The 16,915-nt window shown below is 52.1% G+C and overlaps 5 protein-coding genes across 5 annotated transcripts; 2 read left to right on the top strand and 3 right to left on the bottom strand.

The window, feature by feature from the left end:
- Window positions 1–1,107: 1,107 nt before the first annotated feature.
- On the bottom strand, window positions 1,108–3,061 carry CTHT_0064380 (uncharacterized protein; the record flags this gene model as incomplete). The annotated part of the gene is made up of 2 exons (XM_006696680.1): window positions 1,108–2,189; window positions 2,245–3,061. The coding sequence occupies 2 exons, from the start codon at window positions 3,059–3,061 to the stop codon at window positions 1,108–1,110; spliced, it is 1,899 nt and encodes a 632-aa protein (XP_006696743.1).
- A 373-nt stretch (window positions 3,062–3,434) lies between these two features.
- On the top strand, window positions 3,435–4,325 carry CTHT_0064370 (uncharacterized protein; the record flags this gene model as incomplete). The annotated part of the gene is made up of 2 exons (XM_006696679.1): window positions 3,435–3,462; window positions 3,523–4,325. The coding sequence occupies 2 exons, from the start codon at window positions 3,435–3,437 to the stop codon at window positions 4,323–4,325; spliced, it is 831 nt and encodes a 276-aa protein (XP_006696742.1).
- Window positions 4,326–4,540: 215 nt separating this feature from the next.
- CTHT_0064360 (uncharacterized protein) lies at window positions 4,541–5,791 on the bottom strand (the record flags this gene model as incomplete). Its single annotated transcript, XM_006696678.1, has 1 exon — window positions 4,541–5,791. The coding sequence occupies one exon, from the start codon at window positions 5,789–5,791 to the stop codon at window positions 4,541–4,543; it is 1,251 nt and encodes a 416-aa protein (XP_006696741.1).
- A 2,264-nt stretch (window positions 5,792–8,055) lies between these two features.
- Window positions 8,056–10,071, bottom strand: CTHT_0064350 (uncharacterized protein; the record flags this gene model as incomplete). Its single annotated transcript, XM_006696677.1, has 4 exons — window positions 8,056–8,227; window positions 8,281–8,447; window positions 8,499–9,334; window positions 9,396–10,071. 4 exons carry the CDS (start codon window positions 10,069–10,071, stop codon window positions 8,056–8,058), a joined length of 1,851 nt encoding a protein of 616 aa, XP_006696740.1.
- Window positions 10,072–11,433: 1,362 nt separating this feature from the next.
- On the top strand, window positions 11,434–16,022 carry CTHT_0064340 (DNA helicase-like protein; the record flags this gene model as incomplete). Its single annotated transcript, XM_006696676.1, has 4 exons — window positions 11,434–11,470; window positions 11,925–13,732; window positions 13,800–15,042; window positions 15,148–16,022. 4 exons carry the CDS (start codon window positions 11,434–11,436, stop codon window positions 16,020–16,022), a joined length of 3,963 nt encoding a protein of 1,320 aa, XP_006696739.1.
- Between the last annotated feature and the right edge of the window lie 893 nt (window positions 16,023–16,915).

Below are 16,915 nucleotides of genomic sequence, written 5' to 3'. Positions count from 1 at the left end.
CAGGGACACTCTTGACAGCCCCCGGAGGGCGGTTGAAGCGCACATGGTAGTCTAAGAAGTCTCCGTATGTAACGGGTGACTTATTTTGGTGCAAGCAGGGTCAAATGGATTGGATGGTCACTGACGATGTGGAGTGCACAACGAAGTCAATTGCTACGTGTAATAATCTTTCTTGGTCCTCAATGTCCTTGTGTTGGGGAGAAAAAAAACCAAGAAAATCCTTCGTGTCTAAGTAGCTCCCTTTATAAAATCCCTTTGCCCCTGTGAGTATCTCGCGGTCTCCTGGGATCTTCAGGGGTTTTCCTTATCGTGGCAAAGTTATCTAACTCATTCTGGCACCTCCTTGTATATCCTGGGCTCTATCGATTAAATATGCCTTTGCCCTTCTCAGCTCTTGTTTCACCGGTGCTCCATATGTTGGCTGTCAAGGATATATCTTCTCCCTGGACTGCCGTGTCCATGTGACACTGCATGAAAATATCAACTGCTGTAAGGGACAGCAAGTTGTAGTAAGAGTCAGAGAAGTTGTGGGAGGACGAAAGATCAAGGACAAAATGACGGTAAAGACGTGCATGTGCGATATGTGATGCTGGCTGTCGCCGATAATGGAGGACACAGTAATCACTACATGCGCGGACGAGCACCTCACTCCATCTACCAAGTCGAGGAGCACGGTAGTTGACGCGCGTTGGCTCTCCACTCACCGAGGTGACCTCACGGGACAGCCGGGGAATGTCGTGTCGTCCAAGCCGTAGCATACTCCCGTGAGTCTCGCAGCATGTTCTGGTTGGTGATTGGAGCGATGGCAACGGTAACCATTCGGGAGCAAACGGCGCGCAGCGATCTAACAACACAAACATCACTGCCGCCCGCGGATCTCCGCAGTGTCGGTAAGCTTCAATAAAACAGTCCGGCTTCATCAGGGAGCCAGGCACTAGAACGAAAAGGATATTATTATATAGTCACGTCTAGAGTCTTGTAAGAAACAGCGTGCTAAGTCAATGCATCCAAATACCATCTTTGCAACCGTAACATGTTTCACGCACCACATATTCTCTATTCCTTCTTTTGCTTACTCTCCTGTCTTACAAGTTCCCAAATGTCCCCCTAGGCCTTTACCCCCAACTTCTTAAGCAAGCCTCCAATCCTCAACATCAACCTCCTCTTCAACGCAGCTATCCCAACAACAGGCCCCTCATCGGCAGCCACAAACCGCCGCACCAGAATGTTGAACACGCCACCAAAGGCGAGGGCAATGGCGGTTGAAGTAAAGATTATGACGTTGTATGGCATGGAGAAGTCTGGTGTGGGCAGGGAACAGAGGAGTGTCGTGGTTCTTAGAGAGTAACGCGGTTGGAGGTTGGAGTCGGGAGAGGGAGCAGAGGGATCTGAGGAGTCATCAGGCAAAACGGTAATAATTGCTGCGGGGACATCAAAGCCCCGGTTCGCGTCTGGAGGGTACTCAGTATACCGTAGGATGGTCTTATCAAATGTGTAGGTGAGCTGAACCGTAGACAGAGGAGGAACGGTGAGATGGAGTTCCAGATGAGACGGCCTTGCGCGGTCGAGAGCAGGGCGGTAGTTAATCTTCTTTATGAGATCGACACTCTCCTTGACCTTAATATCTTTTGGGGGGGAAGTGGTCGAATTATTTGGAATAAGCCTCGCCGTCAACGTATGTAGATAAATCCGCATAAACCAAGGAAGTGTCTCGAAGTAGATGAACGAGACATGTTCTGCCTTCGAAGGGTTGTGCAGCAGTGCCTGCACGCCACCGCGTTCTTGGCCGTAGCCGGTGAAGCTTCTTTCTGCGTAAAGAGGTGGCGGAGTCGGGGGCACGACCAAATCCAACTCGTCTGCGTCGGGTAACTCTGGAGGAGGCAGGACGAGGTTGAACTCTTCTTCTGGAGAAAGATGGTAGCACCGAATGTTTTCCCTCTCGTTTTCTTGTTCGGCCGCTACGCCAGCAAAAAATACCTTGCGAGAAGAGGGAACGTGGAGACAGATGGGCGGAATGGAGGGATTGGATAAAGGACAGGCGCCTTTCAGGGGACGGCCGAAGACCTGGGTGAGGGACCAGTCCCGGTTGCGAGTGTGATCGAGGGGAAAGCAGGTGTCGTGAGAGTGGTATGGTTTGCTTGTGTCGCAAGGGAGGAAGTGAGATGGGAGAGGACGGGGAATGGGATTCTCTGCAATGGTATGTTAGCTGTACTAGCCTGGACAGTGAGGGGAGAAAAACTTTACCTCTAGGCCTCTTCGCGCGATCCACATCTAGTACCATATCAATGGTCTGCTCGATCTGCAACACACACTCGTCCTCTCCAACACAAATCGGCCTGACATCAATCGCCATACTTTGCCAGCTCGCATCAAATAGTTTATGCCCATCCAACAGAGACGCAATCCCCGCCTTCCCCTTGCACGGCAACAGTTTCAAAAACGGCGTCAAGTTCTCTGTGCATACCACCTCGTGCGGTAGCACGCCATGTAGCAGGTGCATCTTTCCCGGGTCAACATCGTTATGATTCCCCTCCGGTCGGAAACTCATCACCGGTCTCGTCGTGCGGGTCGAGTCGATAAAATTCAACGACGCACAAAACAGCCCCGACAAAGCATTCGTCAACACAACCCACTTCCTCTCCGCCTCAGCCTCACTATCCGCCACGAGCCACGCCCACAATTCCACCCCTGTCCCTCCTTCGCGAGCGCCATTCCAAGGGCGCGAGCCCCACGACTCAGCGTCCCATCGGCCGAGGTTAAAGCGCAGATGCAGTTCCCGGGTGTTGGCATAGGAGAGGATTTGCCCGAGGGAGCGGGGGAAGAGTCGGAAGTTGCGGGAGGTAAACTCGCTGAATGTAGTGTTGGAGCGGAAGGAGAAGGAAGCGAGAAGGGCGGCGCGAGGGAGGGGACGGAGATGCAGTTGTTCTTGGTAGTCAGTTTCAGCGTGGATGTAGTCCTGGGGGGCTTGAGAGTCGGAGTCGGGGGTTGTGAGGGAGAGGGAGAGGGGGAGGGAGAGGAAGGAGAAGAAGAACAAAAAGAGAGTGCTAAGTGGTTGACGCATTTTGTGTGTTGGACCGCGCCCGGTCCATTGGCGCGTTGAATCGTCGCGGTCCGTAGAGTTGACGTTGGTTGACCCAGAGCTAGAGTTGGGCGAAAGATGGCCGGCACAGTGACAGGGGCTCGATAAGATAGGCCGACAAGGGTTTTGATAAGATAATGGGCGCCAAGTGGATCTGCGGGTCGCCATTGCACGCGTTCCACTCAGCCTTGAGCGTTCCAGACTTCGAGCTCCATTGCGATCTTCGTCCTGTCGCCGGCAACATTCAGCGAACCTACCGACATCCATTCTTTTCTTCCTCTGCCTCCATCATCGCAGCCAGTGCACCATTTAATTTCTAATCCTCTCATTATATTCTAGCCAACACCTTAGCAAGATGGCCGCAGAGCAAAGGAAGCTTCTAGGTAAGTCCATCTTTCGTCCCTCCCGTCATCGGTTGTTTGCTCAATGTTAACTGTCGACAGAACAACTCATGGGCGGCGGTCTGGCCGCCCGCACCGCACAACTCCCCCTCACCGACCCCAAAGTATGCCGCTCGTACATCGTCGGCACCTGTCCACACGACCTCTTCACCAATACTAAAGCCGACCTGGGACCCTGCCCGCGCGTGCACTCCGAGCCGCTGAAAAACGAGTACGAAGCGCTCTCGGAAGCCGAAAAAAAGAAGCTAGGCTTCGAGTGGGATTATATGCGGGATCTGCAGAACCGGATTGAGGCATGCAATCGGAATATCGAGACACTGCAGAGGAGGTTGGAGAAGACTCCTGATGAGGTTAGGCAGACGAATGCGCTGCTTAAAGCAATTTCCGACCTCAGCGCAACCATTACGAATGGGCTGTTGGAAGTGGAAATTCTAGGCGAGATGGGCGAAGTTGCGCGAGCATACGACGAGTACTACAAAGTCCGCCAGGCAATGGTAGCGAAGGCAGAACGCGAGAAGGAGCTGAAGGCGCTCAGCGAAACCTCTGGTCCATCCGGTCACCAGAAACTACAAGTCTGCGACGTCTGCGGCGCATACCTCAGTCGGCTCGACAACGATCGCCGGCTGGCGGACCACTTCTTTGGCAAGATGCATTTGGGCTTCGCGCAGATGCGCAAGGCGTATGAGGCCTTCCCCAAGGAGATGAGGCAGCGGGCTGGTAGGGGAGGGCCGCCGCCGGTGCATCATGACGAGGACGGTCCATCTGGCGGCTATGATAGTTGGGGGAAGGGGGGCAGAGGACGCAGGGGAGAGGGGTATGGGCGGCGGTCGAGGAGGGGTTGGTGATGGATCGTTGAGAGCCTTTATCATCGGGGTTCTTCGCGCGGCGTTTGGCGTTTGTGGGAGTATAATAAAAAGCTGGGACGGAAGAACAAAGACTTGGTTTTCTTGATTGTAACCGTGGCAAACTGGCATCTCTATCCAACTGTCATTCCTCACCTTCACGGGCTTATTCATTCCAGAATCTCAGAGCTCTCTCGCTGGCTGTCCCATCCGGACTCCTAGGTCCCAGAATAAACCTCCGCAGCAGCAGCGACCTCATCATCCCACTTCCCAACCGGCGGCGACAGCGGGATATCCGCCATACTCGTCGCTTTCCCTGGGCTTGGTTTCGCAGGCCACGTCACCTCAAGTTTCTTAGGTACTCCTGAGGTCGATGGCAAAGCAGGGAAGTCTTCCGGCTTAAGTTCGGGGTTCTTATCCTTCTGATCCATCTTCTGGTCAGCAGCACTCTCGCACTGGGTTTGCCCCCGGTCGCGCCAGTGCCGCCTTTCTTCCCTCTCACGTTCTCGTTCAGGGTATGCTTCAAAGAGGGTGCGACCGCCGCGACCCCCTCCGCGGCCACGCCCTCCCCTTCCTCGGCCTGACATCCCTCCTCGGCCAAAGCTATCTCCGTCTTCTTGATCATTAGACTCCGCAGCAAATCTGCTTGCTCCCATCCCTTTATACCCCTTTACCCCCCCAGCCGCGCTCCTAAATCCCCTATCCGGCTCGTCGTGACTCTCCCCCGTCCAACCTCCCCTCTCCTTCAAAACCCTCAATTTCCTCTCCCTGTTGCGTTCTCTTTCCTCCTCAAGTCTCTTCCTCTCCTCTTCTTCCCTCTTCCTCCTCTCTTCAGCAGCCTTCCTTCTCTTGAGATCCTCTTCAATACTCTTCGCGATCGCAGCCTGGTGCTCACTCTCATCACGCTGCGCCTGCTCGAAGCGGCGCTCCTTCTCGGCAGCAAGGAGACGCATTTTTTCAATGCGGGCTGTGAGCTCGGCTTCGGTGAGTTTGGGACGGGGATTCGCGCCGGAGGTGAGTCGCGTTGAGCTAGAAACGGAGGAGGTGTTTTGGCCTGTGCTGGAGCGCTTTGGTTTTGGGGTGGATGAAGATGGAGTCGGTGTTGTTGAGGAATCGGTGGTTGAATTGCCATTGTCTGTGTTGTTATTGTGAGTAGATTTGTGGCTTTTGTTGTTGTGCTTGGAGTGGTTGGTCGAACGAGGAGGCTTCTCTGCCCCTCCTCCTCTTCCACGGGGGTTATGTCGCGAGTGGGCTAACGACTTTGCCGGCGCTGCCGGTTTCTCTTCCTGCGCCATTGCAGCTTGCTTTTCTGTCTGCTCGTTCGTCTGCGCATCCCGAGCCGGCGTCACTGCAGGCGCTGGACTTGGAGTGTCGCTGATAACAACTGGCACGGCAAGCGCCTCGTCGACGGGCTCGATGTCGTCGGCGAACAGGTCGTCGTCGGTTCGGCCGCCGAATTGGTCGTCCATTATGTAACACTTGAAACAATAAGTATATAGTTAAAATTTTTGTTGGAAAAAATAAAAGGCAAGGCGAAAGTCTAAGTAGAAGAAACTGGTGAGATGAAGGTGTCCCGTCGAGGTCAAGCCGGCTGATGAGAGGTGTTGAGCTCAACAGATGTGCTACCCCGCCCCCAATTGGTTGCGCTGCGGGGCAATTGCACAGGCAACCGCGGCTGTGGGGGCGCATAAGAGGTGGGGTAGTATGGCAGCTGGGTACTAAGGTGCAGTTGATAACAGTTGTCTGACAGCTGGCTGATGTCATTCGGGGGCAACAAAGCAGTGAAAAGGGGGTTTGTAAAAACTAGTTTTCTTAAGGTTTGTCAACATTGTAATGTTCATCTTCACATGTAGCGTAAGACCTGTTCTGTGATGCAATCGAATGACCACATGCTCTCTTCTTCACACTCGATATGCTTTCATGAACTTTGAACAATGACAGCTTAGGTAAAGTGATGGTGTTTTAGAGGCATTTCTTGGCCGACAACGACGAGGTTACATTCCAAGTGTCGGGCTGCCTTGGGGCTGACTTGTGCCCGCATTATGCCTTGTTGCTGTCTTTGTTACTCGAGCCTCTGATAGAGGCTTCTTAGATCATACAGCACTAAATGATCTGTTTCCAAGAAAAATCTTTGCTCTCTAGTTATCCTCTACAATTACTATCATTCTGTAACAGTTCGACTCCCTGAAAACTGTTCTATTACTGAGGTGAAAATTACATATGAGCTCTGATGGTAATTCATCTCCTTCGTTCCACACCATGAGCGGCCCCAACAATATCTCAGAGATATCCATCAGACGCCTCGTAACCCCTATCAATTTCACCTCTGACAGATTTTAAGCGAGACTGAGCACACTTTCCACATGCGAACTGTCAATGTTGAAAACTTTCATCCTGCCAATACCTACTTGCCAGGATTTATTGAACAAGAGGACTAGTTGAAAGATGGATATGACCGCTGCTATGGACATCTTCTCAACGATGACATAGGCTCAAATTTTAGTGCCGTGGTGTCATGTGTTACAATAGGAACTTGAGTTCTCTGGGCAAACAATGCGGATACATGGCTAATTATCTATGATCTCGTACTATTTGCAGGGGTGATGTGTATGCCTGGAAGCCACATGACAGTTCCCTCTAAACACCCAAAAGAAGACATTCTCCCTTTGTTCCTAATTTCCGATCAAATCGTCCACCTAAGTCCTCGGTTTGAAAGTGTGCAACCAACTGTCTGTCCTAGGCGCATCAGCCCAGGAAACTTCCTTATTGTTTTGCGGCGTTAGCTTGGGATCGGGGAACAAGAATTCTGTTTTAATTAACCAAGCCTCAGAGCAGTTACGAGATGTTGAAGCTATCCCCGTACTGATCTGGCCGTCAATGGTAAACCACCAATGATATGCCAGCATCCCTGGTGGCCAGGTTTTGGCTGCTTATGTGCCTCTCTGCCGTTGGATGCAGAGAGCCAATTGCCGGTTGAGGGCATTCATTCTCATGACAGGTTAGACTGCACAGAATTCCACAAGTAATCTACTCTGCAATAAAAGCTAGCTACAGCCTTTCACATTCATGCACTGAACATGTCTGTACTCTTGACTGGTGTCTAAGTTGCATTCTTCACATCCTAGTTTCCTTTAGCGATTATATCGGGTCAGGAGGGAAATGATGCCTCTCGTGACCATGGAACTGAGGTTTCAGTGCCGCGCCTCAGCTGGTCTAATGTAAATCCTGTTTGTTTCGGCAAATGAGCTAATACTTCTTTGTTGCTTTGTCCACATACTGGTCCCAATTTAGTCAAAATCCAGTTTGTGTCCATCAGCAGAACCTTCTTACTAAGATCTCCTCCGCACCATCCAGCTCTTCCAGCTAATCAACCATATTTTCCTTGATCATGCATGTATTGCTTCATGTCAAGTAACTTCAGCCATTAGCAAAGCCACTTTTTGTCTCTTTGTCACAGTCAGTGCATATGGGTATGATTGACCAGATGCCCAACTTAGAGTTACATCCCCCATTCTCCTCACTCACGCAATCTTGTCTCGTTCCCTTTTATTAGCTTCGACCATCAAGAATTTCATAGGATTTAAGTTTCCCATTCACTGGTCTACCAAATCTTCTATCTACACTGCGACTATACGTCGGCAAGTTATCACATGATGGGCGATGGGATTTCATGCTGATTTCTCCGGTTTGTTGGTACTTGTCAAGACATTAGAAATGACAATATTTTAGCCCTCTAATTGCCGCAAAGATTGAGGAGGGCCACACTCGGATCATGGTCCGAAACCACATCATCATACGCAGCCCAGGCATTAACATGGACATGTTCGAACTTGACCGATCTGGTCTTAGCAATGGCCGGGCTGACATACATGTGGTCGAGGGCCTGGGCGTTCATGTCGTATGCGCTGTTCCTCTGTTAGCAGGTGATTACTGAGAGGGCGGAGTTGAGAAAACTCACTAAGTGTATCTCTCATTGGCAGGGATGCCAGCAACCTCGTCAAGGTCAACCATCTTTGAGACAGATGAGAATCTCTTCATAGGCTGGACAAAAGCAAACTCGTTGAAATCGCCAGCAGCGATGACATTTGCAGAGGGGTCGAGAGCCAAGATCTTGGAGATGAATGTCTACCTCGCGTCAGATATCGTACATAGCACAACCCAGTGGGATATACTCACCCCTGTAACATTAGCCTGCGTAATCCTAACATTAAGCGCCCCATTGATCGGCGGCCGAATGTCCCCATGCAACGAGGTGCCACCGCCTTTGCTGCTCCAGTGCACATTCACCGTGTAGAAAGGCTTCTTGGCCTTCTTCGCAGTCCAGGCGGCAGCGAGCGGCTTCCGGCTACCCTTCCAAGCATCACTTGCAGGCTCAATCCGGCCGGGATTGAACGACAGCGACGGGCCGGTCACTGTAGAACCTTTGCTCTTGGTCGCGGGAACGACCTGCGTTGCGTCGTTGGCGCCGCCTTGGTTGGGCTTGTACAAGCTGATTACATCCGGTCGGTAGAGGTATGCCTGGCGGATGTTGCCGCCTGGCTGACCGCCGTCGAGGTTACCAGGCGCAGGATCAACGCTGGCGAAGGAGTACTTGACCTTGCTGAGCTCGTAGATCGCATTAGTCAGGGCAGTGAGGGTGGCATTGGCAGACACGACACCATCATCGGTCGGTCCACTGTCGTCTTGCACTTCCTGGATGAAGATGAGGTCCGGTGTGTGCAGGTAGTTGACCAGATGAGCTGCGACTTTGGGCAGATGTGCAGACGTCGGGGCAAGGTTCTGAACGTTGTAGCTGCCGACGGTGATGGCGTTACATTGGCCGCGGCTGCGAAGGGAGGTAGGCGATGCGGCGACGGAGGCATTGACCTTGACCTTGACGGCGGTGAGGGGGAGGATGGAGTAGAATCCGTAGGCCTGCTGCACTACGCCAATGATGTCTTCTAGCTGGTCGCCCATTTTCGAGGTGGTGGGGTTTTTTGTGCCATCGAGGGGCGAACCAATGATGATAGCCTCTGGATTGGAGTCTGCTGCTGTTAGCCAGGACGTTATTGAAACAAGGACTCTTTTTCTCACCTTTATTGGTCATAGTCAAGCCTCCATGGGAGTTCTTGCCAGATACGACCCAGTCACCGTAAACCCAAGTGTCGCCGTACTTGTTCGGGGTCTTGATGACCTTCGGCTTCCTAACGGTGACCAGCTCGCCGCTCAAGCTCTCCCAGAAGTCCAAGCCATACTTGGACGGCTGGAGGACAGGATTGACTTCGGAGATGTTGGCTACAGCATTAGGAACGCTGTAGATGTCGCCCCTGTCGAGACTGCTGTACTGGACGGTTGGAGGGGAGAATGTGTCCTTCCCAATGATCAATGGCTTGACGGTGTTGTTAGAGGACAACACCTGAACGTTTTTAGGCGAAGTGATCTCAGTCAAGTAAATGTAGCTCTCGCTAGAGCGATACTCAGACACTTTGCCGTCCATAGATATGATATCGCCGACAGACAACTTGGCACCGACACTACTGCTGTAGACATAGATGGCCTCTGACGTGGCAGGGTCTCGGTCCGGTGTCGTCGAGCGAATCCAGATGCCGCTGGGCCCTTTGGCAATTAGCAGGCCGGTCACATTGGTGACTGTCTGTCCAGCGTAGGGAGAGATGAACCTGTTGCCGTTGATCTCGGCGATCGTCAGAGCAACGGCCAGTGACTGCAGGCTGGCAAGGGCCCAGACGAGCGCCCTCATTGTTGGCTTCATGACGGCTGTCTAAATGCGCTGAACGGGATGATGCAACGTAACGGTTCCTGAGCGACGTCCATTACTGCAGCGCGGAACGGCGATATGTATAAGAGCAAGTATAACGCAAGGTAGCCAGGAATTTCCCCACATGCAATGGCAAGCGCCAACATACAGTCAACTCCATGCCTCATCAATAGGCCTCTCATCAAACATGCTGATCCTACCTCTGGGTGGGCGGAGGGCAAATGGTGCCCGGACATTGCATCTGTTATCTTAAACAGGCGAGCAGGCGGCCGAACAGAGAAACCAGGGGCGCGTTTTCAGGGTAAGCACTCTGACTGGCTGAGTATGAGCGTTTACAAGAAAGACCTGCCTTTAACAGACAGGTGGGGCAGGGCCAAGTTCACCACAGCATTGCGCCGGCGGGTACCGCGTCGCCTGCCTGCCGTTTCGATGCAAGGCGCGCATCCACTGCTGCGGGGTGATGCAAAGGCGATGTGTGCGACGTTGTCACTGCTGCGACGTCAAAGATAAAGTCACGTTCCTAGAGGCTCATCGTCGATTGGCATGCGTAATGCATGGATACGATCCCGCATTGTCGACGGAAATGACGTCCTGATAACTCGGCACTCGACAGTCGGCACGACAAAAAATCAGGATATGTCAGGATTCGCCCATGTATATATGGGCCAGCGACGACGGTGATTCTGGTGATGTTTACTGATGGTTCAAGCCTGACCCTGCATGCATGGATGATCTTCGTCGCGGTCTCTCGGAAATGTCATGCCCACTCCGGACCCACATTACAACTCGCCGATGACCGACATCCTTCGTCACGACACCGAGATCGAGAGCAACTCTGTGTATGCTGAGGGGCACTCTAACACCAACAGAACTCCGTTACTGCCAGGGGCAATGGTTCACTGGCAGTTGACCAATTCCCTCAATCCATGGCCCTGTGATCTTCAAGGACATGTCTGCGTTCATTGGCACCTGATGGGATGTCGTCCAGCAAGACGGGTTTGCCGAAGTTCAGCATGGTGTCTGTTACGTCAAGGAGTTGACTGGATAAGAATGGTGGATGAAGAGATTCTTGCTCGAGTTTGACGGAAAGAGGGGAAGGAGTAGTTGCCGGAATTGCCATCGGTAGGCTGTTGTCTGCCTGGACGGTCAGGTACCAGTAGTCTTTCCGCTCTCAACTCAGATGGAAGGCACAAATGTGGCCTCGATGCAGTTCATCGTCGGACAGTCAAGATTATGTGGCATCCGGCCTCTGCCTCGGATGCTTGTGGACCTATAAACAGATCTTTCCAGCTTTTGTGTCGTGTCTTGTCTCGCAGCAGAGCCCCCGAGCGCCCTTGGTTTACTCATACACCAACCATGGACGGTATCTACGATAACGGGCTCGATGACTTCGGTAAGCCACCCTCTGCTGGTGTTTATCCATCCAAACTCCCGCTTACTTGACGAAGACCGCGATCTCCTTGGTCATAACGCACTGCAGCTGCCCCATCGGATCCAACACTTCAACCATCTCCCAAACCAGCAAAACCCCATCAATTACTTCCCTTCACCGAGAGCTCCCAATTCATGCGAGCTAACGGACGGATACGGCATCAACTACGAGAATGTTCTGCTTCCATATCCTCTTCCTCATTCCCAACCTGTTTACCAGCATGTCTTCCCAGCCTCCCCTCAGCTGACTGCGCACAGGGGGCAAAATAGATACGTGGAGGACAGAAGGCAGAGTTTCAGCTACCCCGTTCCACAAGCAGCCTTCCAACAAACACCTCCAAGCTCAAGTCACTTCACAAGAACTGAAACTGCCCAACACCGCGGCCTGCTGACTGGCTCAGATGTATACGAACCAGGTCCAAGAAGCAGTTCTGCTCTGTCATCCAACTTTCAGTTACCGGCAAGCTCCAGTCCAACCACAAGAATAAGTCCTAAGAAGAAGCTCTCTGTTCCTGCGACAAGCAAATCCAAGCCCTTGGAGTCATCAGCCACCTTTCCATCCTGTCAGGCTCAAGGCAGCTCCCTGTCCAATACACCTGTCATTCATGGCATTCCCCTTGTCAGTTTGCGTCAGGCTCTGCCAGAGAAGTTCCGAGCCATCTTTCCTTTCGAACTATTTAATGCCGTCCAGTCGAAGTGCTTCAGCGCAGTCTACGAGACCAATGACAACGTCGTAATCGCTGCCCCAACAGGTAGTGGCAAGACTGCCATCCTGGAGTTGGCTATCTGCAAGCTCGCGCTTGACCGAGGCTCACAAAATTTCAAAATTGTCTACCAAGCTCCAACCAAAGCCCTCTGTTCTGAGAAAGCGCGCGACTGGGAGAAGAAGTTTGCCCATATGAACTTGAAGTGCGCCGAGCTGACCGGGGACACGTCCCATGCCGAGATGAAGCGAGTGAGTGATGCTTCCATCATCGTGACCACTCCAGAGAAATGGGATTCTGTCACTCGGAAGTGGCAAGACCACCAGAAGCTCCTCCAGATGGTGGAGTTGTTTCTGATCGACGAAGTCCACATCCTCAAGGACGTTCGTGGGGCAACCCTTGAAGCCGTCGTCTCACGGATGAAGACAATCGGAGCGAACGTCCGCTTTATTGCTCTCAGCGCTACCGTCCCCAACTCTGAGGACATCGCCCAGTGGCTTGGCCGAAACAACACCAACCAGCAGCTTCCCGCCCATAGAGAGGTCTTTAGGGAAGAGTTTCGCCCCGTGAAGCTGCAGAAGTTCGTATACGGATTTGACCACAACGGAAACGATTTCACCTTTGACAAATTTCTGGACCAGAAGCTTCCTAGTCTGCTTTCCCGCCATTCTCAGCGGAAGCCCATCCTCATCTTTTGCTTTACCAGAAAGTCTTGCGAAACTACGGCTACCATGCTCGCTGACTACGCAGCCAGCAGATCTGACAGCACTCCAGTGTGGCCCATACCGAATCAGAGAATTCCGGTCATCAGCAAAGAGCTCCAGGAGATCATTCACTTGGGAGTAGCATTTCATCATGCTGGCTTGGACTCTCAGGATCGGACAATTATCGAGAAGAATTTCCTAAAGGGTCAGATCGGGGTTATTTGTTGCACATCTACCCTGGCAGTTGGTATCAACCTTCCTTGCCACACCGTCGTGTTGAAGGGCACTGTGTGCTTTGCCGATGAAAAGCTGGAGGAGTATTCGGACTTGGAGGTCATGCAGATGCTCGGACGAGCTGGTCGTCCTCAGTTTGATGATAGTGCCACAGCTATCATCCTCACACGGAATACCAACAGGCAGCGCTACGAAAAGATGGTCTCGGGCCATGAGATCCTCGAGAGCACACTACACCTGCATCTTATCGAGCACCTAAACTCCGAGATTTGCCTTGGCACCATCAACAGCCTCGAATCCGCCAAAATCTGGCTTTCCGGTACCTTTCTGAGCGTTAGACTGAGGAAGAACCCCAAGTACTATCAGCTCACAGGCAGCACCACGAGTCCTTCTCAGATCGATGAAAATCTCGAGAAGATTTGTGAAAGGGACATCAGGCAACTTCAGGATGCCAAAATGGTTACTGATGGCGACATCTTCTGGTGCACTGAATATGGCCGTGCCATGTCCAAGTATATGGTCGAGTTCAACACCATGAAACTGCTGTTACAGATCCCTCGTGCGGCCAGCATGGAAGTGTTGGTAAGTGCGCCAGTGCATGCTGCAAAGACCCTGAAGACTAATTGAGCAGATCACTGTTCTTTCCCAGGCCACGGAGTTCAAAGACTTCCGCTTCAAGCCAAACGAACGGGCACTATTCCGCGAGGTCAATCAGTCTCCCCTCATCCTGTACCCAATCAAAGAGAACGTGACCCAGCTCTGGCACAAGATCTCGCTCATGCTCCAAGCTCACCTCGGATGCGTTCAATATCCTGACTCCGTAGAGTTTTCTAAAATCAGACGCCAGCTCCATGCTGAAAGGCGGGCCGTGTTTGAGAGGCTGGGTCGCCTTGTTCGCGCCGTTATCGACTGCAAGGGTTATGATCGCGATGCTATCGGAACGAGAAATGCCCTTGAGCTCGCCAGAGCCCTGGCTGCTGAGTCCTGGGAGGGACGAGCTACCCAATTAATTCAGGTTCCCCAAATTGGGCCCGTCGGCATGCGCAAGCTGGCAAGCAGGGGCATCCGCAGCGTCCTGGAACTTGCTGACAAGGATTACGACGAGATTGAGCGCCTGATGTCTCGTCAACCACCGTTCGGCAAGGACATGAAGGCCCACCTTGACAAGTTCCCCCGTCTTGACATGGACCTTGAGGTCGTTGACCGCAAAGTTGTCTCCAATGATCAGGAACCCGTCTTGATCGAGGTCAAAGCCACCCTTCGCTATCTCAATCGCAAGGGGCCTCCCACCTGGTTAAACCGATGGCCAGCGCTAACCTTTTTCGTTGAAGCTGGCAAAGGAGTGTTGGCTTTCTTCTGGCGCGGGAGCATGAAAAAACTCAACCCACAGAGCGGTCATGAGCTGCGGTTTGCTGTCGGGCTTCATGAGCCACAAGATCGCGTCATCTGCTACTTTACCTGTGAGGAGATCGTTGGCACGATTGTGTCCAAGACTCTCCAACATAATGTCCCGGCTTCAGTATTCCCGACACGTCTATCCCGATACGACACGACCCCACGCCGACGCAGTTATGTCGATGAGATAGATGATCCAGACAATGATGGTCTCGATGATGCTGACCTGATAATGGCTGAGGAGAGGGCAATGGCTTTGGTGTCAAAGAGACAACCACCCGAGCAGGGTTGTGAGTCTGTGGAAGAAGAGTATCCCCCTGTTGAGAAGGTCCTCAACCGTTCAAGCAGCCGCAACCAGCCAATTACGAGAGTGCTCGATGATCACTGGTCTTATCCCCACGACACCGACGAGGACAAGGACAACATGACCGTAGAATATCGGGAGCCCGTGAAATTGCCTAACGGCAAGTGGCAGTGCAATCATCCTTGCAGTGGAGGTACTTACACAAAGTCTGGAAGACCTTGCACTCATAAGTGTTGTAAGGAGGGACTGGACAAACCACGGCGGCGTCCGTTTCAGCACTCAAAGAGAAAAAGATCAGATTCTAACACCAAAAAGTCTGCTCCTGTTGACTCCAATGAGTCTCCGCTTTCTCAACTCTGCATCAAGCAGGCATTCGAGCGTGCCCTGTCCACAACTGAGGATTTCCAGGCCAAACGGGTCAAGGCGAACTACCTGGCTCCATCAAACCTGGCCAAACCATTTCCCCCGCAGTTCTTTACATGGACCATTGCGAACTGCAGGTCATTTAACGAGAAAGAATTCAAAAAATCGGAAGCGGATTGCATCGACCTTTCCTGGACCGACGATGAAGATGATCTGCTCGCCATTGCCATTGGCAATGGATTGCACACGCCGACGGAAACCAAAACGATGACCTCAGCCGCAAGCAACGCCCATCGAGCAGCAGATGTTGTTAACCAGAAGACTGGAAAGAATCCAGTAGATAAACGGACCAAGGATGTATCATCTGTTGAGCTGGATCCAGATTGGTTTGATGATGACCTCGAGTCGCTTTTCGGTGACGAAGTTTCCCGCTTTGAGGGGCTCAGGTCAACCGGAAGCGCACTCACCTCAAAGACAAAGGCCGATTTCACACTGCATGACAAAATCACCTGCAATACGACTGAGAGGCACGGGGGCTTTCCCTCTGTTCCCCAGGGGTGCTCCAAGACAGACTTGCTGCCTGGTAGTCACACGCAGGGAGCCTCGCATCCTCAAGCACGTAGCATCCCCTCCGAGGAAACGAGCGACGAAATCAAAGTCGGCAGCTTCATTTTTTGTCAGGCATCTCTGGAGCAAGATTCTCTTGAGCAGCAGATCGCTCCAGCCACGAGTGATGAGCCAGCCTGGTTAGCTGAGTTTGATCCTGAGCTTGTGGACATGTTTAGGGGGTATGTGACATTTGTGGATTAGTTGCATGTCATGTGCTATTTGCATCTTGCATTCGAGCAAACTAGCTATGCTATAATTGCTATCTGAGTGCATAAGATTGAGAAATGGAGGACAGGACACAATTTGCCGTGAGATCTGGACTCTCGATGCTACTTCATTTCATGTTTTATGTTTTGGAGCCAGATGAGACTTTGTCGGCGATGTGAATGTTAAGTGAGCTCTGTGGCCAATGGAAGCTTGGGCATTGGCGTTTGATGAAGGGTAAGGGCACGCAGTCAGTGTCTGAGGACAAAACTCCAGCCTGTAGCTCGAGGTTGGTAATGGCTCGGCGGCTGCCCCACAGAGAATGAAGTGACCAATAGGAAGGTTCAAAGTGGGTCGATAGGCGGACCGATGGAAAAGCGCAATTATCGAAGTCGGAGAACTGTGACGCACTGCGGCAGCTGTGAGAAACTCCTCAACAAAACCCAAACAGGTAAATGGCAGAAGGAGAGGCGGACTGACAGCTTCGCATATAAATATGTATACAAAATCACCCATCTTCAGAGCCATGACGAGGACTCTCCAACTAGCAATAAAACCAGTTGTCAACCAACGACTGGTGACCGCAGTCAATCCCATACCCTACTGTGTGAAGACCCCAGTCCCTCAGGTTTTTCAACCTGGCCACTACCTCCGAAACCATCTCAGGAGGTTGTGGAATCGTCACACTGTTCGTGTTAGACATCGCCCAGAGCAGAACCGCTTCAGCTGGATACTGTGTCATTACACGAAACCCTCACTGGGAGTCCACATCGTGATCTAGACTCAAAAAGTTCTCTCCTAATTCAGACAAGACTGTAATAGTGCATATTCTCCTTGAAGTTCACCGATAAGTCTAAGTGACGTGCGCTTTTTGCTGTTCGCAGGATCTC

This window comes from Thermochaetoides thermophila (assembly GCF_000221225.1).
Source record: "Thermochaetoides thermophila DSM 1495 unplaced genomic scaffold scf7180000011821, whole genome shotgun sequence".
In the NCBI taxonomy this organism is placed as follows: Eukaryota; Fungi; Ascomycota; class Sordariomycetes; order Sordariales; family Chaetomiaceae; genus Thermochaetoides; species Thermochaetoides thermophila.
The sequence above is the reverse complement of the archived record's forward strand: the minus strand, read 5'-3'. Positions and strand labels throughout refer to the sequence as shown.